The sequence below is a fragment of the Schistocerca nitens genome, chromosome 1 (assembly GCF_023898315.1).
Source record: "Schistocerca nitens isolate TAMUIC-IGC-003100 chromosome 1, iqSchNite1.1, whole genome shotgun sequence".
NCBI classification, from domain to species: domain Eukaryota; kingdom Metazoa; phylum Arthropoda; class Insecta; order Orthoptera; family Acrididae; genus Schistocerca; species Schistocerca nitens.
Window position 1 is genome coordinate 591,764,347 of NC_064614.1, and position 27,689 is coordinate 591,792,035.

Consider the following 27,689-nt stretch of genomic DNA (forward strand, 5'->3'; position numbering starts at 1 on the left):
GATACATTAAAACATGTCTTCCAACATATCCTCGTTTTAGCTCCTATTGGCCCATTCATGCAGCCGATGAAAATGAAAGTTTTTCTTTCGAGTGATTGTCAACGTTGTTTCACTTTAAACATAACAGAAATCGTAGGATTCATTTAGTTTCAAGGCAGTATCAAAATAACCACTTCAAGAAAATTTTATTGTCGATATGTAAATCTAATTTTAACATATGTTTCTTTTTTCATTTTTATTATTTTCAGTATTAGCAGTTATTATTTCAAGAAGCACAGAATACTTCCCAGTTTATAAGTCGTCAAATGACTCGGTGTCTAGTAAGATTACGCAGGGCAAATGGCTAAACCTGTCATTTTGTATTGAAAATACTTTGTAATCAAAAAATATTGATTTTTGTTTTTCATTCTGTTTTCAATGTTACATTCCATTGTTCAGCTACAGATGGAAAAAATATAACGAGGCGAAAGTTCTATAAATTTGAAAAATGTTTATACTCGTATTGCCTTTTATCTGTCCGGCCAACACGAGGTAATTTCTCAGTTTTGTATAATTCATTGAACCATGTGCATCTTCCAGACATAAATGGACGGCCAACTCTGGAAATGAAAAGAAATGTTATTCAGAGAACATTAGTTCAGTAAGTAAGATCTTATTTATGACTATGAATTAATCTCCATTATTACTGGCATCTAGTAATTGCATATAAAGTAATAATTCTCCCAAAATCAAATCCAGTGTCTTAACTTATGCACCGTCGTGTTCGTTTCACCACGCGCTGCGCATTATTCTGTAAACACATGGAACAGTTGCTTTGTCTTATCGTATTTTTAATACATTTTTGGAAATAGTGTCGTAATAAAATAAAAAGATCTTTTTCATACACCTGCTTGAAACAGTGCTGGAGGATGAGTCAATAAAGACGTAGACACCATTCAGATTAGCTCGAGTGTCACTGTAACTATATTTTCACAGAACGTTTTGGAAGATGGTTCAAATGGCTCTAGCACTATGGGACTTAACATCTGTGGCCATCAGTCCCCTAGAACTTAGAACTACTTAAACCTAACTAACCTAAGGACATCACATACATCCACGCCCGTGGCAGGATTCGAACCTGCGACCGTAGCGGTCACGCGGTTCCAGACTGAAGCGCCTAGAACCGCACGACCACACCGGCCGGCGCAACGTTTTGGAAGAGACTGAACCGAAACAAAGCAATGTGACTAGGAAACCACTAGAGAAAATGTGTAATGAGACACAATCATTTTTCTCTCGTTTTGCATCTTTTTCCTCTCGCACTGCACGCAGATGTTTGTGAATCGATGTTCCTCGAGACGAATAGTTCGCCAATGATATGCAAGAAAATAATGCCTGTGTATTTGTGCTTGGTTATAGGTGTCGTTGAATGAAAGACCGTGTTGTGGACGTCAGTCATCCCAATTAAAATGTTATGAATAGGTCTCAGGACCTCTGTTCACTTTAAACGATTTCAGCTGTTTCCCAAGGCCACTGAGACAATAACACACATTTCACTCATCTTTTCAGTGGTACGAGAATTACCTGGGCTTTCCTTTGTAAAGGGAAACTTGAAGACGGAGTTAAGTATTTCAGCTTTTTCTTTGCTACCCTCAATTTAAGTTCATGTCTTATCAACGAGTGACTGGATACTAACTTTGGTGCCACTAACAATCTTTACATACGATCAGAATTTCTTTGGGTTTTATGAAAGATCATTTGACAATATACTGCTACGGAAGACATTGAAGGCTTTGCGTTTTGGTCTCTTGACATCCGAACTTGTTTCATTCCGCATTGGCCACACCCGGCTGACGCACAGATATTTACTGAGCCGTGAGGACCCGCCTCTACGTGGCTGCGGGGCGGCTTTGACGGTGGTCCACATTTTGTTGGCCTGTCCGCTTTTAGCTGTGCTCAGGCAGACATTTACGCTGCCTGATAAGCTCCCTGCCCTTTTCACAGATGACACTGCCATGGCAGGCTCAGTTTTGCGTTTTATTCGGGTAGGGGGTTTTTATCACTTAATCTGAGTGTTTGTCATTTGTTTGTTATGAGTCTGGCCTTTGGCCTACGATTATAGATTGGGTTATTTTTTAGTATGTTTTAGGTGGTTGGCTTTTCCTTCTTTGTCTCTATGGTCGGCCAACCACTGTCACACTCTGTGTGATTTTAATTCCTTTTGTCTGGTCTCGGTCTGCGTCTTTCTTGTCCTATGTCGTCTGTTGTCATGTCCATTGTTCGTTTTTATTCCGTATGGGTGTTTGAAGTTTTGGAAAAAGGGACCGATGACCGAAGCAGTGTGGTCCCTTTAATCCCTTAAACCAACCAACCATCATCTCCCTATCTATATCATATGCTTTGTTTTACACCTATTATGCAGTAGACTCGGTTTCTTAACAGCAACTGTACACCACGGGGCGTCCCTCTCTTCATGAACTGTTCCACACGGTACGTATTACCCAGTCCACGGTCAACTATTTTTTTAAACTTGAGTCACAGTTCCTCTACATGCTCTTGCCCCGTGTTCAAAGTTTCCAGTTCCTCTTTGAGATATGACACTACTGCTTTTTTTATCTAGTTTACTGAAAATAATATCTTTCTACTTGTTTTAGTTGCCCTTTGTACTCTGGTAAACATTGTTGACAAACATCGTTGACACAGCTGACTCATGGCACTGATACCACTTTTAATGCGGACAGCCTCAAAATGGTCAGGTCTATTCGTTGCCATTAGATCTAATACATTTCCACCATGAGGGGTTCCGAACTACGTTGTTTTAAGTAGTTCTCAGAGTAAGCGTTTGGTAATGTTTCGTAGGCTGTCTTGTCACGTCCACACTAAAGAAAGTGTAATTTTCCCAGTCAGTTGTTGAGTGATTAAAGTCTCCTCCTATGATTACAGTGTTATTGCGGAACTTACAAGCGAACTGAGGTTTTCTCTAAAGTTTTCAGTTACATCAGGAGGTGAGTCTGGTGGTGGACAAAACGACCCAATTACAATTTTTTGCTCGCTCCTGATACTGAGTCTTGCTCAAACAACATCGCATTCAGCTTGGTGGATCTCGGTGGATTTGAGTATCTTGTCTACTGCGACAAATACACCACCTCCATTACCCATTAGCCTATCCTTTCGACGCACACTTAAAATTTCCCGCAAATCTCACAGCCATCAACTTCAAGTTTAACGAGCTTTCTGTACCTAATATTATGTGACTTCACCTGCTTTTGAGGAGAGCTTCAAATCAGGCACTTCGTTGCGAATGCTTCTGCAATTAACTACTACGATTTTAAAGCTGTTCAGTGTAGATGATTATCCTAAGTACGGACACGACTCTGCTGTGTTTGTTTATTGACGAAGCAGAAGGTAGAAGATAAACAATTAAAGGTGCATATCCATAGATAACTCCCCCAATTTATACCAAGTTAACGCCCAAGCTTAACGTCATATGTAGTATCTTCTGTTAACTATCAAAATTCTGAGATAAACATTTCTTTTCCCGTCAGAAATCCCACCGACCAGCTTTAGCTCGAGTGCTACCGTACTGTATCTACATTTATACATCGCAAGTCAGCGTATGGTGTGCGATGAAGCGTGCTAGTAAGCAAGTAACACTTTTCTCTACCTTTATGTTCCATCGCTGAGGCATACGTGGGAAGAATGAAGAATAACAAGTCTCAGTACAAAACAGAATTTTATCATCACAGTGATGACAGGAAATGGCAATGGAAGGAAGAAGATACATATACATTGCATGGTCCATCTTACAAAATCCTTCTTGGAAGTTTAACACATCACGTGTTAGCGAGTTCAGCCATGGAAGCAATTAGGCACAAAGTGTATATTTTCGTTCATAATAGACCTATTTTAAGCTTTCGATTCCCACTAACATGCATGTGTGCCGCGATGATTGTCAGAGAACCAGTGGGAATTTGTTGCACTTTATTGTTACGTATCAATGTCCCTCTGATAAAGAGATGCCTACTAATGGTCTGTAGAACTATTATGATTGGGTCGTTCTCTGGAACAACGACTTAGCTGAAGTATATCGATATCGAGATACACAGCATCATACATTTGAAATAGATCTTTCATTCATTTAAAACTCTTACACATGGACTAAATTTCAGTCAAATATGAACTAAATATTAAGTAATATGTAAGAATTACTGACTGATTTGTATTTCAGTTAAGTTGCTATTCCCGAGAACGCCACAATTGCAAATTGCACGAGTAGGCTCCGCTGTTTTCAAGTTTCGTTGTACATTCTCTGCTCGGTATTGTCGCTTCGATTATTTGTGTCTGCGAATAGGCAACCCAGTGGACAGCCCTCCAAAGCGTGTTGCTGTTGTGACTTCCCGGGCAATTCGTGTCAATGAATTGCGCGTACAGTACGTATTGACATTCAGCGCTTCACAAAGCGTGCCCATATTGAGCACCTGTAATGATAGTTACAAACTTGGAGGGAAGCTCTATCCACTGACGTGTCTGTTTTCTGTATGTGTCATAGTTTCTGTGCAGTCAGACAGTCTCCGGACATGTCCGAAAGAAAAGACACCGCGTATATAATTAAGGCGAGACTAGCCAATGATCCCTTCAGCGCAGATGTACACCAAGAGCGAACTGTCACGGTAATCGGCGAAACGCTGCGATTAGAGAGGATAATGGAGAGGGGCAGCGGCGTGCTAGAGTAGTGCATGCAGTTGTAGTGACGGTTGTGGCTGGATGGTTCAGTGGCCAGAGCATCTGCCTAGTAAGCAGGAGTCCAGGTTCGAATCTCCGCCCGGCACAAATTTTCAACTTTTCCCACTGATTTCAATCAATGCCCGCTCAGAGGGACATGTCCGAAAGAACAGACGCAACATATATACAAATAATATTATCCGATAATAGTAAATTCCTTAGATAGAAATGACAATGTTTATGCAGACAGTTGCTTATGCTACAAACAGATGTCGTTACTGGTTGCGGTTACTTAACAGTGAAGCATACTTCGAAATATTCCAGATCCTATTATGAACTGAGATTAATAATCTCAGAAATAAGCTTTATTCTTTGCTTCTATGTTTCACGAGTGAGTGACTTTCAGTGTGTGTTATTATCTCGACATAACTGCGTCGTTACAAGTACTAGAGGGTATTTGTCTGGTGGAATGTCACACAGCGGTCTCTTTACATCTTTAAAGTATGAGCATCTCTGCTGTTGTTCATGATTTCAAGTATCATTCAAAGGCACATCAAAAGTTCCTCTAACCTATTGTAAGTGGGCTGCTTCTGTGTTGGTAGCACTGTGTAGCACTTTGCATAGGATCTCTGAATGCGCTTTCTTTGTAACAGACTCTGTGGTTGGTTGGACTCGTTGTTGGAAGTTAATCGCCAGTAGTGTTGGGCAGTTGGAAGTTAGGCGCCAGCAGTGATGGAAGTACTGTTGGGCAGTTGGAGGTGAACAGCCAGCAGTGATGGTTGTTAGATGTGAGAAGTTAGCATTGATGGAGGGTAGATGTCTGAAGTGTTAGCGTAGGCTAACGATCTGTACATGTTCGACTTGGAGACTGAATATTATTCATGATTATATGCCTTTGTACTAGGTGTCAATGATCATTTATATTCGTGTCTGAACTGGATGTCACATTATTAAGGTAAAAAAATACATTATTCGGTTTGCAACAAAATCCTTCCTTTGCTAACCACATGCCTATTAGTAGTTAGTGGCTTTAGTAGTTAGAATCTTTTATTTAGCTGGCAGTATTGACGCTCGCTGTATTGCAGCACGCGTTATGAAGATTTTTGTGAGGTAAGTGCTTAATGAAATGTATAGATTATTGTTAAGATTTCTTTTTAGTCAGGGCGATTCTTTTGAATTAATTATTTGAAGTTAGGTTGTAATTTTTTTTGAGCAGTCAAATTGCATTGCACTAGAATATTGTGGGTCAGTGTTGACATGATAAAAAAAAAGTAAAGAGAATGTAGGCTCATTACGTTCAGTTTTACTCAGCTGTTTCAGAATCAAATAATGTAGAAGTTTCATCTTCTCAGTCATTCAGCAATTTAAGTACAGATTCACACATTTAAATAAAGAAGTTTCACTATTTTATTTCTTGCTTTTAGACAAATCATTTCACAAAATATTGGACCGTTTTCTTTTCAGTTTCTTTTAGAAATAAAGGTTATTTGAATAAGAATATAAAATACAAGGCTGGCAATTAAAATTGCAACACCAACACGGCGGCATGTAACAAAAGTATAATTGGCATACTAGGATACGCCAGTGCTCAGCATGCAGCACAACCGCACAACGTAGATAGCAGTAACGCCATCAGCATTCCACTTTCCCAGCGATAAATCGCATTTGAATGTTGATTGTTTGCGAGAATGCAGTGTTACGCCTCGTGCAAGAATAAACTCTACCAGCACGGGTCATAATTTATCATCGGTACAGTTTTGGCCTACAGAGGCTGCAGTTTATAGTTTCGCAATACTGCTGCTCGCATGGTCGCGATCGCACGACTGCCACGTGAAAAAGGATTCGAAAGGTTCAGGAGGGCCATATTCAACACCATGCAGGATCTCAAGAGCCTCACGCGGCTAGCGCCCGAGAGGACAGATGTAGTGTTCACCCAGCTGTACAGGAGCGTATAGCCACATCATGTAAACTGAGTCAGGAACTGGGCTTGTGATGACTGGGTGTTGTGTGCTGTCCTTAGGTTAGTTAGGTTTAAGTAGTTCTAAGTTCTAGGGGACTGATGACCATAGATGTTAAGTCCCATAGTGCTCAGAGCCATTTGAACCATTTGAACTGGGATTGTTCGCGACAACGACATCTGGAACACCACAGATTAGCAGTAGGGCGGTCACCGTTACCGCTTCCCTTGATGTGGGGCTGAGCGAGGCGCGCCGACAGAAAGCGCCCAGCAACAGCGGTTACATTTCTGACTTGTTAATGCCGGTGGTTGTGTCATACTTAGAAGGTCTCTATGACGTTATATTTCAAAAAGATAACGCAAGACCGCTTTTGCCCTTGCTGTTTTGACCTAGGCCAGGCGCACATTGGGACTCACCCGACGAAGGGCAAGGCAGCGCACCGAAGTAAATACGTCGCGACATGGGGGAGGGGGGCTGGAGATCTGAACGGCACGTTGCAAGGCATCGCACATATGCTCTATGATGTTCATATCTGGGGAGTTTGATGGCTAGCACAAGTGTTAAACTCAGAAGAGTGTTCCTGGAGCCATCCTGTAACAATGCCGGACTTGTGGAGTGTCCCATTGTCTGCTGGAATTGCCCAAGTCCGTCGGAATGCGCAATACACATGAATGGATGCAGGTGATCAGACAGGATGCTTACGTACGTGTCACCTGTCAGAGTCGTATCTAGACGTATCAGAGGTCCCATATCACTCCAACTGCACACGCTCCACACCTTCACAGAGCTTCCACCAACTTGAACTGTCCCCTGCTGACATCTAGGTTCCACGGATTCATGAGGTTTTCTCCATTCCCGTACACGTCCATACCCATCCGCTTGATACAATTTGAAACGAGACTCGTCAGATCAGGCAACACGTTTCCAGTCATCAACAGTCTAATGTCGGTGTTGACGGGCCCAGGCGACGCGTAAAGCTTGGTATCGTGCAGTCATCAAGGGTACACGAGTGGGCCTTCGGCTCTGAAAGCCCATATCGATAATGTTTCGTTGAATGGTTCGCACGCTGACACTTGTTGATGGCCAGCATTGAAATCTGCAGCAATTTGTGGAAGGGTTGCTCTTCTGTCACGTTGAACGATTCTCTTCAGTCGTCATTGGTCCCGTTCTTGCAGGATCTTTTTCCGGCCGCAGCGATGGCGAAGATTTGATGTTTTACAGGATTGCTGATATTCACGGTACACTCGTGAAATGGTCGTACGGGAAAATCCCTATTTCATTGCTACCTCGGAGATACTGTGTCCCATCGCTCTTTCGCCGATTATAACATCACATTCAAACGCAAGATGTAAATCTTGATAACCTGTCATGGTAACAGCAGCAGCCAATCTAACAAGGGCACTAGGTACTTGTTGTCTTGTATAGGCACTGCTGACCGCAGCTATGTATCCGGCCTGTTTACATATCTCTGTATTTGAATACCAGTTTCTTTGGTGTTTCAGTGTAGTTACTCGCTCCCCGCCGGAGCCGGCTGCTGGCGCTCGTAAGACCCGTAGTGTCACGTGCTGTGACATATGCGCCACGGCGTCTCTCGTGGAGCTTGAGCAACGTGGAATGACTGCCCGTGTCTGTCGTCCAAACACAGCTCGACTCGATGTCCACAGCTTGGCCACAGCCATTGTGACTGCCGGGTGGACACCTCTGTGAACTAAATTTTGCACCCTTGTGTATTCCCACATCACCTACAGATTTAAACATGCATACCTACTTTAACGTACACGCACAATAAACAATATCCTTCCCGATGTTGCAACTTTAATGGCTAACAGTGTAGTTCGTGAACGTAACATTTTACCGATTACATGCAGACCAGATGAGCCGGCAACTTGACGAATGTTGCGCTGTTTTCGTGCACCACCAAGGAAAAATGTGTTTGTGCCATGATCATAAATGCGGAAAATAGGAGCAACAACAAGCAGAGTAGAAAGGCAGGAGCAGCATCCAAACTGCAGATGATGTTTTTAAAGATTACTAACAAGATTTAAATCTGTATCACGCCAATCGAAGATGCGTGCAAGCCCGAAAGGCGAATTGGTGTGAATAAAAATGCTTATAAAAGTTTCTGCTTGCTGTTTTTCTTAAAGTAATATGAATCAGCCACAGAGGTCAACAACCTGCAAAATGGATAAATTAACGTTAACTCTTTAAAATGTCTAAAGTTACAAGATCTCGTACTTTATAGTTCTGCAAATATGATAGTCATGTACATCTTTCATCACATATGAGACCCAAGAACATAACCGGTGGTTTAAAATATAGAATGGTGCCATTAAAGCATAGTTCTGTTCGCTAAAATTGCGATGAATACGGTTAAATCAACACAATGTTTTATCTGTTCAAAACTTAAAATCTTTCTTTTGTTGCGAATCTCCCGTCTCTGAAGCGTCAACTGTCATTGAATAGGTGTTGATGTAGGACAGGAGGAGAAGCAGTAAACCGTAATATCGTCAACAAACAAAGTAAGGCTTCGAAAACCAGAATTAATGAAGCATTTTCTAATTGTTTCGTTTTCCACTTCATCCCACGCACTTTTAATTCAGCTTACAGCGTCACCTATGGTCACAGACTTCGCTAGGTCATACAAGGATGTGACGTTGTCCATTTTCGCAAGTAGAAGCTTCTTTCAAACAAACAAGCACCGTCCGAACATGCCCAATGGTAACGACCGGCCGCCGTGTCATCCTCAACCTTATGCGTCACGCTACGGTCGCAGGTTCGAATCCTGCCTCGGGCATGGATGTGTGTGATGTCCTTAGGCTAGTTAGGTTTAAGTAGTTCTAAGTTCTAGGGGACTGATGACCTCAGAAGTTAAGTCCCATAGTGGTCAGATCCATTTGAACCATTTGAACCTTACGCGTCACCGGATGTGAATACGGAGGGACATGTGTTCAGCATATCGCTCTCACGGCCGTTGTCAGTTTTCGTGACCGGTGTCGCTACTTCTCAGGCAAGTAGCTCCTCAATTATTGGCCTCGCAAGGGCCGAGTGTGCCCCGCTTGCCAACAGCACTCGGCGGACCCAGACGGTCACCCATCCAAGAGTTAGCCAAGCACGACAGCGCTTAACTTCGGTGATATGACGGGAACAGAAGCTTCTTTCGGTGATTCAATTTAAAAGATCGTATCATTCCTTGCTCAAGAGGCTGAATACACGATGTTCAGTTGGCAGGAAAAAAGTTTACCTCCACATTTGATAACTATTCGCTGCAATGACATGGGTCTTTCTCTACAAAAAGTAGGATTTCACGTTTCTGAATGCTCATTTTTCAATCTAAGTTATTCGTCCAAGAACGAGAAACGTCGCATGTGACGCACGCCTTTTTATTTGCATGCCGAAAGACATCAAGCAAGGAAATGTCATTCTTTTTGAATCACCTTGGACGATTTGCTGTACGTATGTATCACTAGTGGTTCATCCTTTTCATTGCAGAGGTTTGCACAAATTCCGATCGTTAGTCTTTGTTTCGCCATTTTGCCGCCTTTGCACCGATCACCCTTCACAGTCAGTGTTTCGTCTGGTATAGCTTTAAAAAACAGAACAGTTTCATCCATGTTGTAAATGTCACAATCGCAGTAGCCACTTGCAATTGCACAAAGTCTCGACTTCCAGTCGGATACATCTTGATTAACTTCTGCATTCTCTCCACAGACTGCTCGGGAAACAATATTGTCTCGAACAGGAAATCGGTCCAAACAGCCGTTGCTTGCAATGAAATTAGGAATCCCAAGATCAGATGCAAATTTAAGAGCTTTTTCTTGCAGCATCGGTGCACTAATAGGCAACCCTTTGACATGTTATCTACTAATCAACTCTAAAACAGCATTATTAACGTCTTCGAATGGTTGTCACCGTTTTTTCTTCGAATTTTTGTCGATGTTTTCTACCCATTCCTTAACATACCTGCTGCGATTTGTAATCGTATTCTGCATGTGACTTTTTCACAATTAAACTCACTCGCTAACTGAAGCTGAGGTTTTCCATTTCCACTCTCTCTAACAATAGAAATTCGCTGTTCTAGTGAAAGAACAACAAGTTTTCTTTCATTTGAAGCAGCCATGCCTGTTTACAACAGGGGAAAAATCAGAACCGTTTGCTATTAGAAGTACAAATGACAATGAAATTTTAGAAATTGTTGTGTCTCACTGTCGGCGGGAAACCTTACAGTAATAAAGTACTGTAATTACCTCTTCTATGACTGCGGTCGTCTTAAAGGGAGGCCATTGTTAGTTAAAGAGTGGTCGTTGGTCAGGAAAAGGGGTGGTCGTCTTAAAGGGAATAAAGATGCATTATTCTTATGGAAGTTCATTTCCGTTCCTTAAAAATATAGTCGTTTAGAGAGGGGGTCGGTTTAAAGGAGTGATTTTCTTGAGAGGTTTCATTGCATTTCAATCAATGGTCAACACTCTGAGCGTGAACTCTAAATCAACCAGGAGCCTCATGGGAGAAGAATACAATTCAGATACTTTCAATAACAAATGAATTCCTCGAACAGATCAAGCAAATTAATTTATTTATCGTTAAAAACGTTGAGGCTAAATGTAAAGAAAGTTGAGTATCTAGAATGTAGAACTTAGATTAGCAGTGTCAACGTCACAGTTAAGATACCGCAACTCTCCTGCAGCCTCAGGTGGAGAATCATTTCCAGATGCTTAAGCACAAGCTAAAGCTACTTGGCTGAAATGGAACCAAATCACTGGAATGCTATATGACAAGAAACCATATAACCACCTTAAAGGGGCGATTTTACAGATCCATTATTCGCCCATTAGCTCTATGACGCTCTAAATGTTAGACAGCAACAACATGAACAAGCGCCGTACGGAATGGAAATGAAAATGTTGTGTTGGTCCATGGCTATCAAATTGCTATATTAAACACGAACATACATGGTGTATCATACTTAATAATGAAAAACTGACATGGGGAGTATTATTTATTTATTATTGCTTTCGAGACTTGTCACCCAGCATCTTATGCGGGTCGTATTTCCACACAGCTACAGAAAGTTGTATACAACTGTAACTAAACAGTAGCTCCAAGATTTGCATTGTAGTATAAACACCTCCAATAACTGATGAAATTAAATACAACATAAAAAAGGAAAAACTACCCAAAATTACTCTATATCACAGCAGCAGATGGCTTACCGGCAGTTCCTAACCTTAACTATTGGAACGCTTCAGGATTAAGGAAGTTACATCCTTCAGGACGCCCCTGTTGCGAAATTCAACGCCTACGACCTACGCCAACATTTCTTACGTCTATGAAAGTGAGTCCCCAGTTGTAGTGAACAACATGTTAAATTACTAGAATCGGCATTCTATGTAACCCGAAGCATCCCCAAACAATACCGAACCCACTGCGTATCACCTCGCGTGCGCTAGCGCCGTCCTCTGCCAGTCTATATGGGGTCAACCAACGCGACACTGGGACGTAACGGGTCCACCCCCCTCCCCGCACCCTGCTGTTGATAGGAGACCCACATAGTCACGCACAAGTTGTCATTCATTCTGATGGTTCTGCAAGAGCTACCACATTGCTGGCGACATATCCATTGCCTCTGGTCGTCCTGTGGAGAAATTAATCCCGCTGTAAGTGAATTCGCGGTGATGTTTACTACACTCACCGTATTCATTTCAGCACCATCACTTACAACTGAGTTTTCTCTTACAGTGCCTTTGTTTCCTGTATACTTCCTAAGTTCCCTCATAGATAGCTTGTTTGCTACTTCATTCACCAAGCGCCATTTTTGTCTCTAACAATGTTACTTAGTGTAGCAGTTGTTGTTATTTGAGTCCGTAGATCTTCATAGACAAGGCACTCTAGTATGATGCTGTCTGGTGCACGAATGTCGCTCATACACACTTGCAAGTGCCAGGCATTGTTTTATAGCATGTTAATATTCATTTTATGGTCCACGCCCTGTCAGGTATTGAATCCTGCCTGTAGATGGATTTACATGGCTCTTAAGCATTCTCTCTCTGTTGTTTGGAAATACGTCATATGCTCCGCGACCTGTTTTGACATTGCCTCAGTCTCTTTGCCACTCACGCGCCTTCCATAATTTTAGCTTTATTTTGATTGTTTTTTCGACCCAGTAATCTCTCCCACCTTGGGAATAGTCCATTTAGAAGCCAGTGAACAGAACTTCTGTTTAGGACGATAACATCTATTGAGCATCGCCTAGTACGACTAACAACGCCTCCAACTGTGTTGTCCCAAAGGCTGCTGTGAGCCTCAGTAGTTTATCCTCTGTGTACGCCTTAGGATCGACTTATATCGATTGTATCGCAGTTTAAGTGTCCAGACACTGGCTCAAACTCTACGACAGCAGTGAGAGATGCAACATGATGGAGTCTAGCACTGGGATCTTAAAGTCAGTGGTTCTCAGTTTTTCCAAGTTGTCCCCATTTTGGCAGCTTGCTGACATATCTGAGAGATGTGTATGTGAAAGCTACACTCCTCGCCCAAATGTAACTTAAGCCTACACTGCCATAAAAAAAATAGTACACCCGTTTAAAGATTTACAATTCACTCAAAATGTATTGTTTCAGGAATGCTTATGGAGTACATGGAACGATTACTTTTACAGATCAATAGCACAAGTGGTTCTGACGTATCAGATATCGAAACATGCTGAAACACCCATATGAGTACGTCGTGTAGCCCCCATGGGCGGCAATGCGGGTGCTGATTCTGACATACAGCAGATCGCACAGATGGCGATTACACTCCTAGGATACGTTATGCCACACCTGCTCGACCCGTTCACATACTTCTGTAAGAGCCGTTAGTTGACTAGCTGCTCGAGTCATTTCTTGTCCCGTGATATCGCACACAGGCTCGATTAGAGACAAGTGCTGGCCAGGGAAGTTGCTGCACGTCTTGCAGAGCAGGTTGAGTTTCAGGGGCAGTGTGTGGGTGAGCATTATCCTGTTGCAATAAAATATCACCTTCCTGTTGCAAGAACAGCAAAGGAATGGATCTAAAGACATTCTGCACGTACCAAGCACTGGTTACCGTCCCCCTCAGAAACACCAAACGTGAAAGATGGTTGTAGCTTATCGCACCCCAGACCATAAGGCCTGGGGGTGAGAGCAGTGCGTTTTGGACGAATGCACTCTACGAGACAGCGCTCACCAGGTCTACGACATACGTGGAAATGGCTATCACTAGCGTGCAGGCAAAATCTTCTTTCATCGCTGAAGACCACGGCGCGCCATTCCATCTTCCCAGTGATCCTCCGTTTCGGCATCAGTCGAGCCGTGCACGTCGATGCTGTGGTGTGAGTGGAAGATGGCTACAGGTGTGCGTGCCCGTTGTCTCACTGCTAATAACTGGTTCACAACAGTTGCTGTTGACACGCCTGGGCTCACAAGCCCTCTTATTTGTGTTGTGGCAGCTATACGATCTACCACTACTGCCCTTACAATACGACGATCCTGGTGGGCGTCTGTGCTACGTCGACATAGAAAACCTCGTCTAGGGATGTGAGAATCTTCACGTGATCACTGATACCAGCATCGTGAAAGGTGGCTACACTGAGCCACAGCGCCAGAGATCGCGCTAGAGAGTATTGTTCCGCCGCCTCCACTGGCAGTGATTATTGAGAACTCGTAGTGGGCAGTGCTTTGGGAGAACTCGTGGTAGTCAGTGCTGAGATGTCGTAGTGAGGAGTGTTTGTTGAGATGAGCTAGTAGGCAGTGCTTGCTGAGATGTGATACTGAAAAGTTCTTGTTGAGATGTGATAGTAGCGAGTCGGTGTGGAGAGATTGTAATGTCTAGAGTGCTTTTCATCAATATAAATTAAGGTAACAAACTACTTTTCTTTTCTTTCTCATTATTTCAATGTCCTGAATAATGCGTCATTACAGGTTCAGTCAACAAAGCATCTGGCTTGTGTTCTTGTATTAGAGTGTAATTCTGGTTTTCTTGAGTAATTATGGTGTTTCTATTTTCTTTAATTAATTCAGTATAAATGATATTTAAAATTTCTTGTGTTGTTGAAGAAGAACCGTACCAGATGCGTACGTTGAGTCATACTTCCACACACAGAACAGTTACACTTGTGCTTTGGTTTCGTAGGTTTTATAGTTGCTGGGGACTTAATTAATTAATTGTGTTAATGAAAATTTCCATTTCATTCTTTGTTGTTGTTCTATGCAGTCAGATTGCGTAATAATACTAGTCAGGGCCAACCGTTTACGAGACTTTGTAAACGAACATTCAAATACTAAAAATTAAAATTATTTTCATCTTTTATAATTAAGCCCCCATGCACGTGGCGACCGCTGCTTCGGATCGTCCCTTGGAATTCTTCTGATTGTAAAAATAGTAGACAGTAGTATTGTTGTAGTAATTTGTAGTTTAGTAATTGTAGTCTATATTGCATGTGTAGATTTGGTAATTGGCATTCTTCTAATGGTATTTTGCAAAAATTTTTTTTTGTTGTCTTGTCTACGGGTTTGATAATTTAGTGCAATTATTTCAATTGTTCGATTAATCGTGTTTGAGGGAAACATTTCGTGTGAATGGTATTGTTGGAGATAAAGTGTCATTGTGTGTAATTGTCATATAGTGACGAGTTTTGTATATTTTGTAAATGTTTACGCGATCAATGAAAAGGGCAAAAATGATGGATAGTCAGAATGACGAAATTGTTGACATGGCGAACTCGCCGACACGGGACAACAGTATGTTGAATAATGAAGTTGAAAACAATTTAATAAGCAGGGAAAATAGTCCAGAACCATTTCAAAATTTTTCACAATCAGAAAATTTTCAGAATACGAGATTAACGACAGAAGATTCTGTAATAGTATCGAACACAGATAGCTTTACAGCTATGACGAAGGAAGCTGGTTTTGCGGGAAATGTTAGGGGCGGAAAGAATTTCGAACAAGTTAATATGGAGCATTTGATGAGTGCAATATTAAATTTTCGATCTGAATTTAAAACTGAGATGGGAACAATGGGATCACAGTTACGATCTGAATTTAAAACAGAGATGGGAACTTTGGCAACACGGTTAGACTCACAAATGGAAACACGGATGGGAACAATGGAAACACGGTTAGACTCACTGGGATCACAGTTGGGATCTGAATTAAAAACAGTGGGATCACAAATAGGAACAATTAAAACAGAGATGGAAACAATGGAAACACGATTAGACTCACGAATAGGGACATGTTTCAAAAATATGAAAGATGAGTTAAAGAAAGAAATCAGAGAAGAAGTACAACCGATTTTGAATTCTCACAATAATAGATTAATTGCAGTAGAGATTAGGCAAAGGGAACAGGATAGAGAACAGGAAGAAAGAGATCGCGCGATAGTACAAAAATTTTCAGAGTTAAATTTACAATGTGCACACGATAAGGAAGAAATAATTGAGAGAATCGAGGAATCCGTACCAAATGACAGAATAAATAATTTAACGCAACAGTGTGAACAGTTAACTACTAAAGTGACAATACCGAAACCCGAGTCGCGACACTTACGGAAGACGTAAACTTATTGGAAAGAGATGAGGAGATTTCAGATAAATTGACAAATCTTAGTTTACATGGGGACAGAGAGTCGGATGATACAGCTCCATTACCATTTGCAGAAACCGAAGAGTACCAGAACATAAATAAGCATGTTGAAAATCAGGGAAAATTTAATGATCGCGTTAAAAGGGAAGTTGAGGCATTACAAAAGCAAGACAAACATATTGAAAGCGAAATCGTAGGAAAAGACAACAAAAGAAATTTAGAATCACAAATAGCAGAGGGGTTTGAAGAAAATAATTTGTTTCATTTACGGGATGCAACAAGAGAGCGCCAGGCGCACGAACTTGACAATAATCGACATTGGGACAGGGACAGACGCGGTAGGTCTTTGTCGCCACGAGGAGAAAACTTTGACTATAAACACTTTTTGACTGTTCGGAAACTTAAGATCTTTCGCAATTCAAGGAATGACATACATCCATGTTCATGGTTAGATCAATTTACGTACGCACTTCCGCCAAATTTGCCACTAAGTCACAAACTGAAATTTATGTGCGGCTATTAAGGTCCTCAGGGGATTCACTACACTAAGTGAATATGTGCCGTAGCGAGCATAGGGCCCCGAGCTGTAGTGGTGCTATTTCCCTTTTAGTTTTCTGCACCGCTGCCTACTCTTTCACTATTCTTTGCATCTATAAAAAACAACTCTTCTACTATCCATTTATCTAGACAGTAGGTAAAGAATAACCGGATTTGACTGTTTTACCCAAAAGTGACTTTGGAAATTACCGTTTGGACTTACTATATTTTCTGCAGCATTCATTCGTAATTTAAACGAAATTTTATCTGATTATCTTCGTGACAATATTACTTCATATGTTGACGATATTCTTATTGCTAAACGTTCTTGGAGTGAGCACAACAAAATTTTGGATTCATTATTACGTATTTTTGCAAGAGTTGGCATTACAGTGAACTTGGAAAAATCTGAATTTGGTCGTTCTCAGGTGAAATTTCTCGGTCACATTATTTCTACAGACGGTTTTCTTCCTGATCCAGAGAAGCTAGACGCTATTCATAATTATGCTGTTCCTTCCACAAAACATGATGTTCGTAGTTTCCTTGGTATCTGTAATTTTCTTAGACGCTTTGTTAGATTGGATGATTTGGCCACACCTCGTTTACACATTTTAGTTATACGCATTTTGGTCCCAGAAAATGCTTTCATAAATTACGAGAAAATTGTTACTTCAGTAATATGGAAAAACGTATTCGATCTGTTCTTGCCAAATGCAAATTATGTCAAAAGGCTAAGCCGCCAACTGTTTCTCACAGAGCACCGTTGTTTCTTATCATTCCAGCGAAATTAAAGGACATGGCTGCAGTCGATTTGTTCGGTCCAGTGGTTCGTTCTACTAATGGTTTTGCGTACATTTTCGTAGCAGTGGAATTGACATCAAAATATGTATGTTTTACCCCTTTACGCAAAGCAACAGCTCGTTCAGTATATAATGCTTTCATCAAACATTTTCTTAAAGAAGTTGGTCATGTTGATAAGGTTATATCAGATAATGGATCACAGTTTCGCTTTAAAATTTGGCTTCGTACTCTACGGCGTCGTAAGATTAAACCAATTTTTATTTCACTTTTTCACCCTCAATCTAATGCTTCAGAGAGATGGATGAAGGAAATCAATAAATTGTGCCGTCTTTATTGTCATCAGAATCACAGAACGTGGGATCATTATCTTCATATTTTTTCAAAACATTCTGAATGAACTTCCTAATGATTCAACTTCTTTACCGCCTATATTGATATTAAAAAAATAAAGCACCGTCAAATCGCATTTCTGAAATAGTTCCTTTTCCGCCTTCACGGAAACTGCGGCATTCTGAAGTTGTCAACCTGGCTCTACGAAATATTGCATCTGCGGCTGCTAGAAGAGAGAAATCAGCTAAACGTCCTGGTCGTTTAAAAATTTTGTCAGTTGGTCAAAAGGTGTTAATTAAGTCTCACCGTTTGTCTCATAAAGGAAAAGGCTTGTGTCGCAAATTTTTTCTGCTTTATAATGGTCCATATAGGGTTCGCAAAATCATTCATGATAACACTGTTGAAGTAGAAACTCTTAAATCTCGGCGCTCTAAAGGAATACATCATATATCAAACGTTAAAATTTTTGTGGAATGACATACTTTTGAGAAACCAACAGTTATACGTAAACATGCGGAGAATACAAGGATACCGCGCTGTGTTTTGGCGGCGGCACATACACAAAGCAACAGTCAGTCTGCGCGCCGCACAAGGCAGTCGTTGACCGCAAACAATCACTTTCTACGCCACGCGTCGACAGCTGATCGAGCGCTCAGTGCGAATGCACTGACAGACGTAAACAAATACACAGTCTAATTTCACCGACTAAATTCTGTATAAAGCTATGGTGACTTTATAAATTATGTTATTAACGTTCAGTATTTTTCAGGATACGGTTGTATAAAATATTTAAGACCTTCAGGTAAATTCTGTGCGTGTCCGACGTTAAGACGACTTGCTATGGAGAAAATTTCAGGAAGAATGTAATTTAAAAAAAAAAGTAATAAACTAAAAAGGGTAACCATTAATTGAGTTTATTTTTCAGGTAACATAATTCCACTTAGGTACGTACTTTAGACGTAATTTGCTGCTTGCGATTACGTGACTCATACTTTGTGCTAAATTTTATGTTCTACGAATTTACTTGTGAAGCGACGTGCTTGTGTACATTTACTGATTTTGACAATGTTTTATTAATGAACAGTGTTATTACTTGCGTATATTATGCATCGCTTGGGTGCTATGCTCTTTCACTGATGTCATATTTTTTTTTATTATGTGCCTGCTGTGCTTATTTATTTAAATTGTAATTGTCAACTGATTAATTGTGCTGACTGTGGTTATGTATGTAAGTTATACTTTGTGATTTATCTGCTTGCGCCTTCATGTTTACTTATTAAGGTTACATATGAACATTTATTTGCTTATGCTGATATGATGATAATGACCTGTTTATTATGTAAGATACATATTTGCTGCTTTGCGTATGGATTGCATATTTACACATTTCTGTTTGTTGTCATAACTACTCTTCAATTTAGAATATAGAAATGCTGATATACTGTGTACAAACATAGAGTTTAGGTTACACTGTGGTATTAATTATAGATTGTTCGCTTGGCAGAGCCTCGTTGTAGGAATTGTGCTGTATCCATTTGTTGACATTCTGTTCTCTACTGGTATATTTACTCGCTATTGCATGTTTTGCTTACGCTCAGTGCCTGATATTTTTAAGATAAGAAAATGAACTGCTATAATGCTACGAACGACATTAGTACAAGAAACTTCATAGAAGTCACATGAGATGGAGGTTTTATGGAAGCTGTATAAATTTATGCTAATAGGAAGGAAGCTAACGACATGACATACCAACACTAGGTTAGACCATTGACAGTTATTACGCTGCATTTTTCGTGAGTAATTGAAATAGGAAGTGACACTTGACACAAGAAATACTCCACATGTTTGCTTCTGTTTGCCATAATTCTTGAAGTGGTGTACACACTGTGAAATATTATGATCATTAACACTTCGTAATCGTACTTACTGAAAGTTATTCAAACTAAAGGCTGTTAGAGGTGATGTATGCATTTCTTTTATTTAATGATGGACAAGGAACCAAAATGTATCTTATAATTTATAATGAGTAGAAAATTTGGGTCAGATGGATTACACAGAGGTTGTGTGTGGACACTGTGTCTTCGGATTGTATGGGATGCTGAATTGAAGTTTGCACTAGGATTTTGTCTGTACTTGTTCGAGGAGACTGACTAGAGGAAAGAGTTATGGAAGTGAAATGATATTGGTGCTGAGGTTTATATATATCGACGTATTGAAGAAGTATGATTGAGGTATTGAGATTATGTGAAGTTGATGATTATTGGAGTTTTCGTGGACAAGAGGTAAGGTAAATGATATTGATGATCGACGTATTGAAGAGGTATTATTGATGTATTGAGATTATGTGGTGCTGATGATTATTGGAGTTTTGGTGGATAAGAGGTGAAGTGAGGAGCATATTTTTTTTTTTTCGTTGGTCTGTATGGAACAAGGAGGATAAAGATGGCAGACTAGAACACTAAAGTAGCAGGAAGATTGTCTACACACACACTTTGTTAAATCACTAAGCAGTATATACTTTTTTTTTTGGAGAGAGGAAGTAATTGCATATCTTGGCTCACTGACAGTTGTTCAGCAACCGTACAATTTGATTTGGCTTGGTAAACATTGGTCTTGACATGATGACTATGACGTTGACTAACTATTATTGACTGTTATACATTGCTGCCACTACTACTTGATACACATGATGAACATAAAATTTTGACAGAATTGCATTTACACAGTTAACACTATTCAACTACACAGTAGCACTAAATGTGGATGAAAGATGAGTGAGCGTGTTTTGTGTGTTTTCCTTTTATAATCCCAGAGAAGTGATCCCAACCTATCTCCTAAATATTATTTTAGTTGTTTGTTGTGGCTTGCACTGACACCCATAAATATTATAGGTTTACTGGTATTTGTGTATTGTAAAAGTTAATAGGACAATTATCTGATATCATTTGTGTGTTTGTTATGATTTGTATGTTTAGTGTAAAAGCATTGTATGTGTATTCAAACTATTGTTCATGCCTGAACTGTCCGATTAGTGATGGTGCTGCACTTTTCAACATGTGTGACATTTAGTCATGTTTAATTTCTGCTGACGCACAGTGTGATTAGTGAAAGTGAATATTATGGACTGCGGTCTGCACCTGTTCAACATTGCTGGTGCCACTAATGGAACTGCTTATACTGAAATGGTGTTACGTGTTGGTGTCTGCACCTATTCAACATTACTGGGTGCCACTGATGGACTACTGCTACTGAAAAGATCTCACCTGTTGATATCTGCACCTGTTCAACATTGCTGGTGCCACTAATGGAACTGCTTATACTGAAATGGTGTTACTTGTTGGTGTCTGCACCTATTCAACATTGCTGGGTGCCACTGATGTACTGCTTCTACTGAAATAATGTCACTTGTTGCTGTCTGCACCTGCTCAACATTGCTGGGTGCCACTGGTGGACTGCTTCTACTGAAATGATGTTGCTTCTTGCTGTCTGCACCTGTTCATCATTACTGGGTGCCACTGATGGACTACTGCTACTGAAAAGATGTCACCTGTTGATATCTGCACCTGTTCAACATTGCTGGTGCCACTGATGGAACTGCTTATACTGAAATGGTGTTACTTGTTGGTGTCTGCACCTATTCAACATTACTGGGTGCCACTGATGGACTGCTTCTACTGAAAAGATGTCACCTGTTGATATCTGCACCTGTTCAACATTGCTGGTGCCACTGATGGAACTGCTTATACTGAAACGGTGTTACTTGTTGATGTCTGCACCTGCTCAACATTGCTGGGTGCCACTGATGGACTGCTTCTACCGAAATGATGTCACTTGTTGGTGTCGGCACCTGCTCAACATTGCTGGGTGCCACTGGTGGACTGCTTCTACTGAAAAGATGTCACCTGTTGCTGTGTGCACCTGCTCAACATTGCTGGTGCAACTAATGGAACTGCTTATACTGAAATGGTGTTACTTGTTGGTGTCTGCACCTATTCAACATTACTGGGTGCCTCTGATGGACTGTTTCTACTGAAAAAATGTCACTTGTTGGTTTTTGCACCTGTTGACCATTGCTGGGTGCTACTGCTGGAACTGTCAACTGCTTATTCTTGAGCTATGGAAAGCGTTTATGTGAATATTTGTATAAACTGATTTTTTTGTGTATTACTGTTTGTGAAAAGTTATGAGACTCTTACCTGCACATATTCGTCATTGCTGACGCTATTGATTGAACTGTTTAACCACATAATACTTGTGTAAACTGTTATGTAAAGTCACATGTATGACGGAATTTGTATTGCTTACTGTATTTTATATATTAGGTTATTGAAAGGTCAGTGCAAAACCAAAATTTTATCTAGTTATATGATATTTACGCATTAATATTATCTTTTATTTTTGTCTGTATTTTTTTGACGAATTTGGTGGTATTTTCACCACCAATGCTGGCAAAAATACCATCAAATTCTAGCCTGTGGAGGAAGGGCATATGAAAGGTGGCTACACTGAGCCACAGCGCCAGTGATCGCGCTAGAGAGTATTGTTCCGCCGCCTCCACTGGCAGTGATTATTGAGAACTCGTAGTGGGCAGTGCTTTGGGAGAACTCGTGGTAGTCAGTGCTGAGATGTCGTAGTGAGGAGTGTTTGTTGAGATGAGCTAGTAGGCAGTGCTTGCTGAGATGTGATACTGAAAAGTTCTTGTTGAGATGTGATAGTAGCGAGTCGGTGTGGAGAGATTGTAATGTCTAGAGTGCTTTTCATCAATATAAATTAAGGTAACAAACTACTTTTCTTTTCTTTCTCATTATTTCAATGTCCTGAATAATGCGTCATTACAGGTTCAGTCAACAAAGCATCTGGCTTGTGTTCTTGTATTAGAGTGTAATTCTGGTTTTCTTGAGTAATTATGGTGTTTCTATTTTCTATAATTAATTCAGTATAAATGATATTTAAAATTTCTTGTGTTGTTGAAGAAGAACCGTACCAGATGCGTACGTTGAGTCATACTTCCACACACAGAACAGTTACACTTGTGCTTTGGTTTCGTAGGTTTTATAGTTGCTGGGGACTTAATTAATTAATTGTGTTAATGAAAATTTCCATTTCATTCTTTGTTGTTGTTCTATGCAGTCAGATTGCGTAATAATACTAGTCAGGGCCAACCGTTTACGAGACTTCGTAACCGGACAGACAGCTACTAAAACAAAAAATTAAAATTATTTGCATTTCATATTTAAATAATTAAGCCCCCATGCAATCGTTGCACAACTGATGCAGCTCCTCCAACTTGTGTGGCTATTCTCTGAAAGGACTTTCCCACTACTCGGAAGGGCACAATGTGACCGCTTTCCAAATTGCTCAGTTGGCTGTAGAAGCACGAGTGTATCTCTCCGGCATGATTGCCTGCTTGATTCACACGATTGCACCACGCTGAGCCTTCTGGCTGTGACGATGCCCTATTAAAGGGTAGACACAAAAATGGTTCAAATGGCTCTGAGCACTATGCGACTTAACTTCTGAGGTCATTAGTCGCCTAGAACTTAGAACTAATTAAACCTAACTAACGTAAGGACACCACCCACATCCATGCCCGAGGCAGGATTCGAACCTGCGACCGGAGCGGTCAAAGGGTAGACACAAATAGCGCTCTGGTAGCTATGCTACTACGCTATCTGTTGACAGACGACGTTGAAACAATTATCAGTACATTGCTGTCCGCCCCCGGTAGCTGAGTGGTCAGCGTGACAAAATGTTAATCCTACAGGCCCGGGTTCGATTCCCGGCTGGGCCGGAGATTTTCTCGGGACAGGGTGTTGTGTTGTCTTAATCATCCTCATTTCATCCTCATCGACGCGCAAGTCACCGAATTGGCGTCAAATCGAAAGACTTGCACCCGGCGAACGGTCTACCCGACGGGAGGCCCTAGTCATACAACATCAATAAATAAAAAAAGTACATTTCTGTCCCCCAGGTTGCATATACCATCATCGGATCAAAATCGACGCCGTCTTTCCAAGTGTACTATTTTTTTTTTCCAGCAGTGTACTTGCATACCTCATTGCGGCGCAGTGGAGCACACCCAATTCTTACAGTAGGATTCCGCGAGTCGGAGAGGCTGCCTTTGAGCAGAATGTAAATAGTCTTATTTGCTGCGATTTCTAATTCATCATCTGAGCACTAGTTTTGCATTTGAGCGAGCCCATCACATGCTGTCTAGCCTGGCTCTTGAGACCTTTGCCACCACAAGTAGTATGTCATCAGCATAGGCTATGGCCCCTGACATTGAACGTTTTCAGTGGCTCAAGGCTAAGGTCCCAGAAAATTGGTTCACGTTTAGATCCCTGTGGAGAACCCTTTGTGATTAGCCTCTCTGTTTTACTGGATGTTCTTCCACACACCACAGTGTAACGATTCACAAGAAGAGGAAGCTCTGGTACATGCCCTTTGCGACCCGTATTTCTCTCACGCAAACAAACATCGCGGGCCAGCACAGACTGTCAAATGCGCCAGCAATGTCAACCATGATACGTACGACGTATATGCTGCTACAATTGTCCACACTGCGGAGAGCATAGTTAATTAGTTCCGCCCTTTCTGGAGCTGACTATATTCTGATGGAGGCCGTGTAGTTCCCTGTAGGACCACAGTCTGCTGCGCAGCAAGCACTCCTGTACTGTACCCTAGGTGCTAAGAAGACAGATTGGTCTGTACGTCTTGGAACGATTGGCTCTCTCTCCATGCTCTTCTGAATTCTCACAACTTGGGCAGACTTCCAGACTACAGGATTTCTTTCTTGCCTTAGTGATTCATTCACGAGGTGTAATTTTAGTTTTTTAGCGTTTCATTATTGTGTAATATGGACCGAGAATTTTCCATTACTTAATTGAATGATAGAAATCGCAGCCTCTTCTTGTGCAAATGGTAGAACGACACTTGGGCTTTCAAATGAGGTACACGTGCTTTCCATAATTTCGCGTTATCATTTCCGCTACTATCTTCTGGAAAAAGTGACTTCATCACGTTATTAGAGGAGCCTCACTAATTAGTGCCGCCCTGTTTCCGAAATAGATAGCACAAGTGGTATGTTTACTTGTTTGTTACCATTGTGTAGGGAGTTTCCTATGTGTCAGTCAGTAGTGGAATTTGAACATATTGGACCCAGTGGCTTTTCTTCGTGGTATCTATGAGAACTTGTCATTAGGTGTTCCCTCATCTACACTACAATAGCCTAAACTCTTTCTCCTCGTGGCTTAAACCTCGTTGATGAAATTTGCGCAGTAGTTGTATATGTACTTTTTTATTTGAAAAATCCATGGTGTGCCACAATGTCTAGCAGTTTTCTGTACTGGAATGGACATATTTCGTACGTTTTGTAAGACAGCTGTAAATGATTGTGCCGTGTAGTCTACGCAGTACTCAGCATTTTCTGCTATTTGAAAGTCAATTTTTGCATCTAGTTTTCTTCAGTTAGCCTTTTTAAAATTATAACGACGTTAACTGTGTTCCTGTGTCACATGCTTTTGTTATAAACCAGAATTCAACAGATCTATCATAATCGCGTTGTGGTTGCTACCAGTGGCATGCTGAAAGACTCTCCCAAGAGTAGACTTTGTAGCTGCAGACTACTAAGGCAAGGTGTAACATCAGCACTGTTTTAATACATGGCTGTACAGCCCACCCTTAGCACGTGGAGATTTAATTCGCGAATTGTTTCCTGTTCGTCTATCTCACGGATTTTTCATTAGCGTTAATTGCTGTTATACGTAGCGAGCCCTGAGTGTAGTGAGTCGCATCTCTCACCTTATCGATGTATCTTCGTTGATCCATTATTGACCATGGGACAACGGCTGGGATGTATTTCTTGATGCAATAATTTACCAACAGCCGTATGTATTGTAGAAATTAACTTTATGAACCTCTTATGTGCTACCAGTTTCGGCATTACATTGATGCCATCTTCAGGCCCCACACGTCATAGTCTGTGTCGCCTGGCCACCAAGAGCTGTTGCATAACGATTTGATTCACGGATCCAGTTATATGGCTCCTTCCGTGTATAGCGATTTTACGACAATGACGTGTTGGGCCTGAAGATGGCATCAATGTAATGCCGAAACTGGTAGCACATAAGAGGTTCATAAAGTAAATTTCTACAATACATACGGCTGTTGGTAAATTATTGCATCAAGAAATTATCGATGTATGGTTAAATGCTGTCCAAATACTGCGCGTAAATGCTCATTAGCTTTAGTTTGCCACGTGAGGACTTAAGATTTACTCAATCAGCGCGTGTGTCACTGTCTCCCAGTCTTCTATTGGTTTACGTGTTTCAGTCATTACTCTTGCATTTATTTGTAATATCCACTCGGTTCTAGTAAAGACACAACTTTGGCGCAAAAGTTGGGAGAAGTCCAAGTAGATCGAAGTCTTTGTAAGTTTGTTTCGGGTCAAGAACCCTTTGTTTTCTGGTGAAAACCTGGCTCAGGAGATCTCAGAGTTCTCATATGCCTCAGGATATCTCAGAGTTCTCATATGTTCGTTGGAAGGTTGTTCACTTTCAGCTGAAATCGGTCAGTCGCTCCAGGAGTCGGAAAGACCACTGGGGCACGTTCGGGTGTGCCGTGCGAGTAATGAAGCCCAGTGCTGCTTTAAGGGCAGGTGCATGTACTATTATAGAAGAAAAAACGTCCCAATGAACTTGAGTCCGCAAACAAGCAGTTTGCGAGACAAATGAGAATATGTGGTTACCAGCCGCGACTTGCTTCGTTATGAATATTGCCATAGTTACTACGAGCGTATTGGAAATGAAAACTTTTCTATTAAGTCCGCATTTATTTCAGGTCAAACTTTGGCTCTGAGCACTATGGGACTCAACTGCTGAGGTCATTAGTCCCCTAGAACTTAGAACTAGTTAAACCTAACTAACCTAAGGACATCACAAACATCCATGCCCGAGGCAGGATTCGAACCTGCGACCGTAGCGGTCTTGCGGTTCCAGACTGCAGCGCCTTTAACCGCACGGCCACTTCGGCCGGCGGTCAAACTTTCACCTATGACCCATTGTTGGGAATTGTGGTAGATACATAATGTGCCACAGGCCTCCAAGATTACATGACCTCAATAGTCTGAACCTTTCTGTCTGGAGTGATCTCAAAAGTGAAGTGTACAGCACTCCTGTCTGTACGGTTGAAATACTTGAGCAGATAACTGTATCGTCTTGCTCAGATGACGTAGTGCAGGTACCAGTGCAGTAGTGCAACTAAATGGAGAAACGGTACGTGGAACACCATCTTTAACAGGATTGTGTGTTCATTAAATTGTTAATTGTAGCATGCTGAAATAGTACTGAATTTCTTGTTAAGACAGTCAATAGGTGAAATTTGAGGCCATAATCGATGGAACTTAATGGAACATTTTCCAAATACATTTTTCACATATTTCACACACAAGTCAGTGGCAGCTAGTAACAACAGACTGGCAGTCATCTTGTGAACGGCGCGGTTACGGAGTCACATTTTCTGCAGTGTTTCTGTGATTGTATATCTTCACCAATACAGTTTTCCCTATTAATTATGATACACCTGTGTAATGGGACGAGTGGGAGTGACCAAAACACTAAGAAGAACACATTTTATATAGTATAGGAACATCACCAGAAGCGATGATAGCTGTATGGCCAAAACTGCCTTCCACTGGGACCTACGATGAAGTCGACCCCGTGGTGGTCCAAAGAAGCTACAGTTAGACAAGCTCTAGCAGACATAC

At 41.1% G+C, this 27,689-nt stretch overlaps 1 protein-coding gene across 1 annotated transcript in view; it reads right to left on the reverse strand.

Annotated features, from left to right (window-relative positions):
• Positions 1-231: 231 nt before the first annotated feature.
• The window catches only part of LOC126255961 (uncharacterized), an 85,044-nt gene continuing 57,586 nt past the window's right edge, over positions 232-27,689 (reverse strand). The window contains exon 6 of the mRNA XM_049955443.1: positions 232-599. Within this exon, the coding sequence (XP_049811400.1) occupies positions 473-599 (127 nt within the window). The 3' untranslated portion in view covers positions 232-472. The remainder of the gene's footprint in view (positions 600-27,689) is intronic.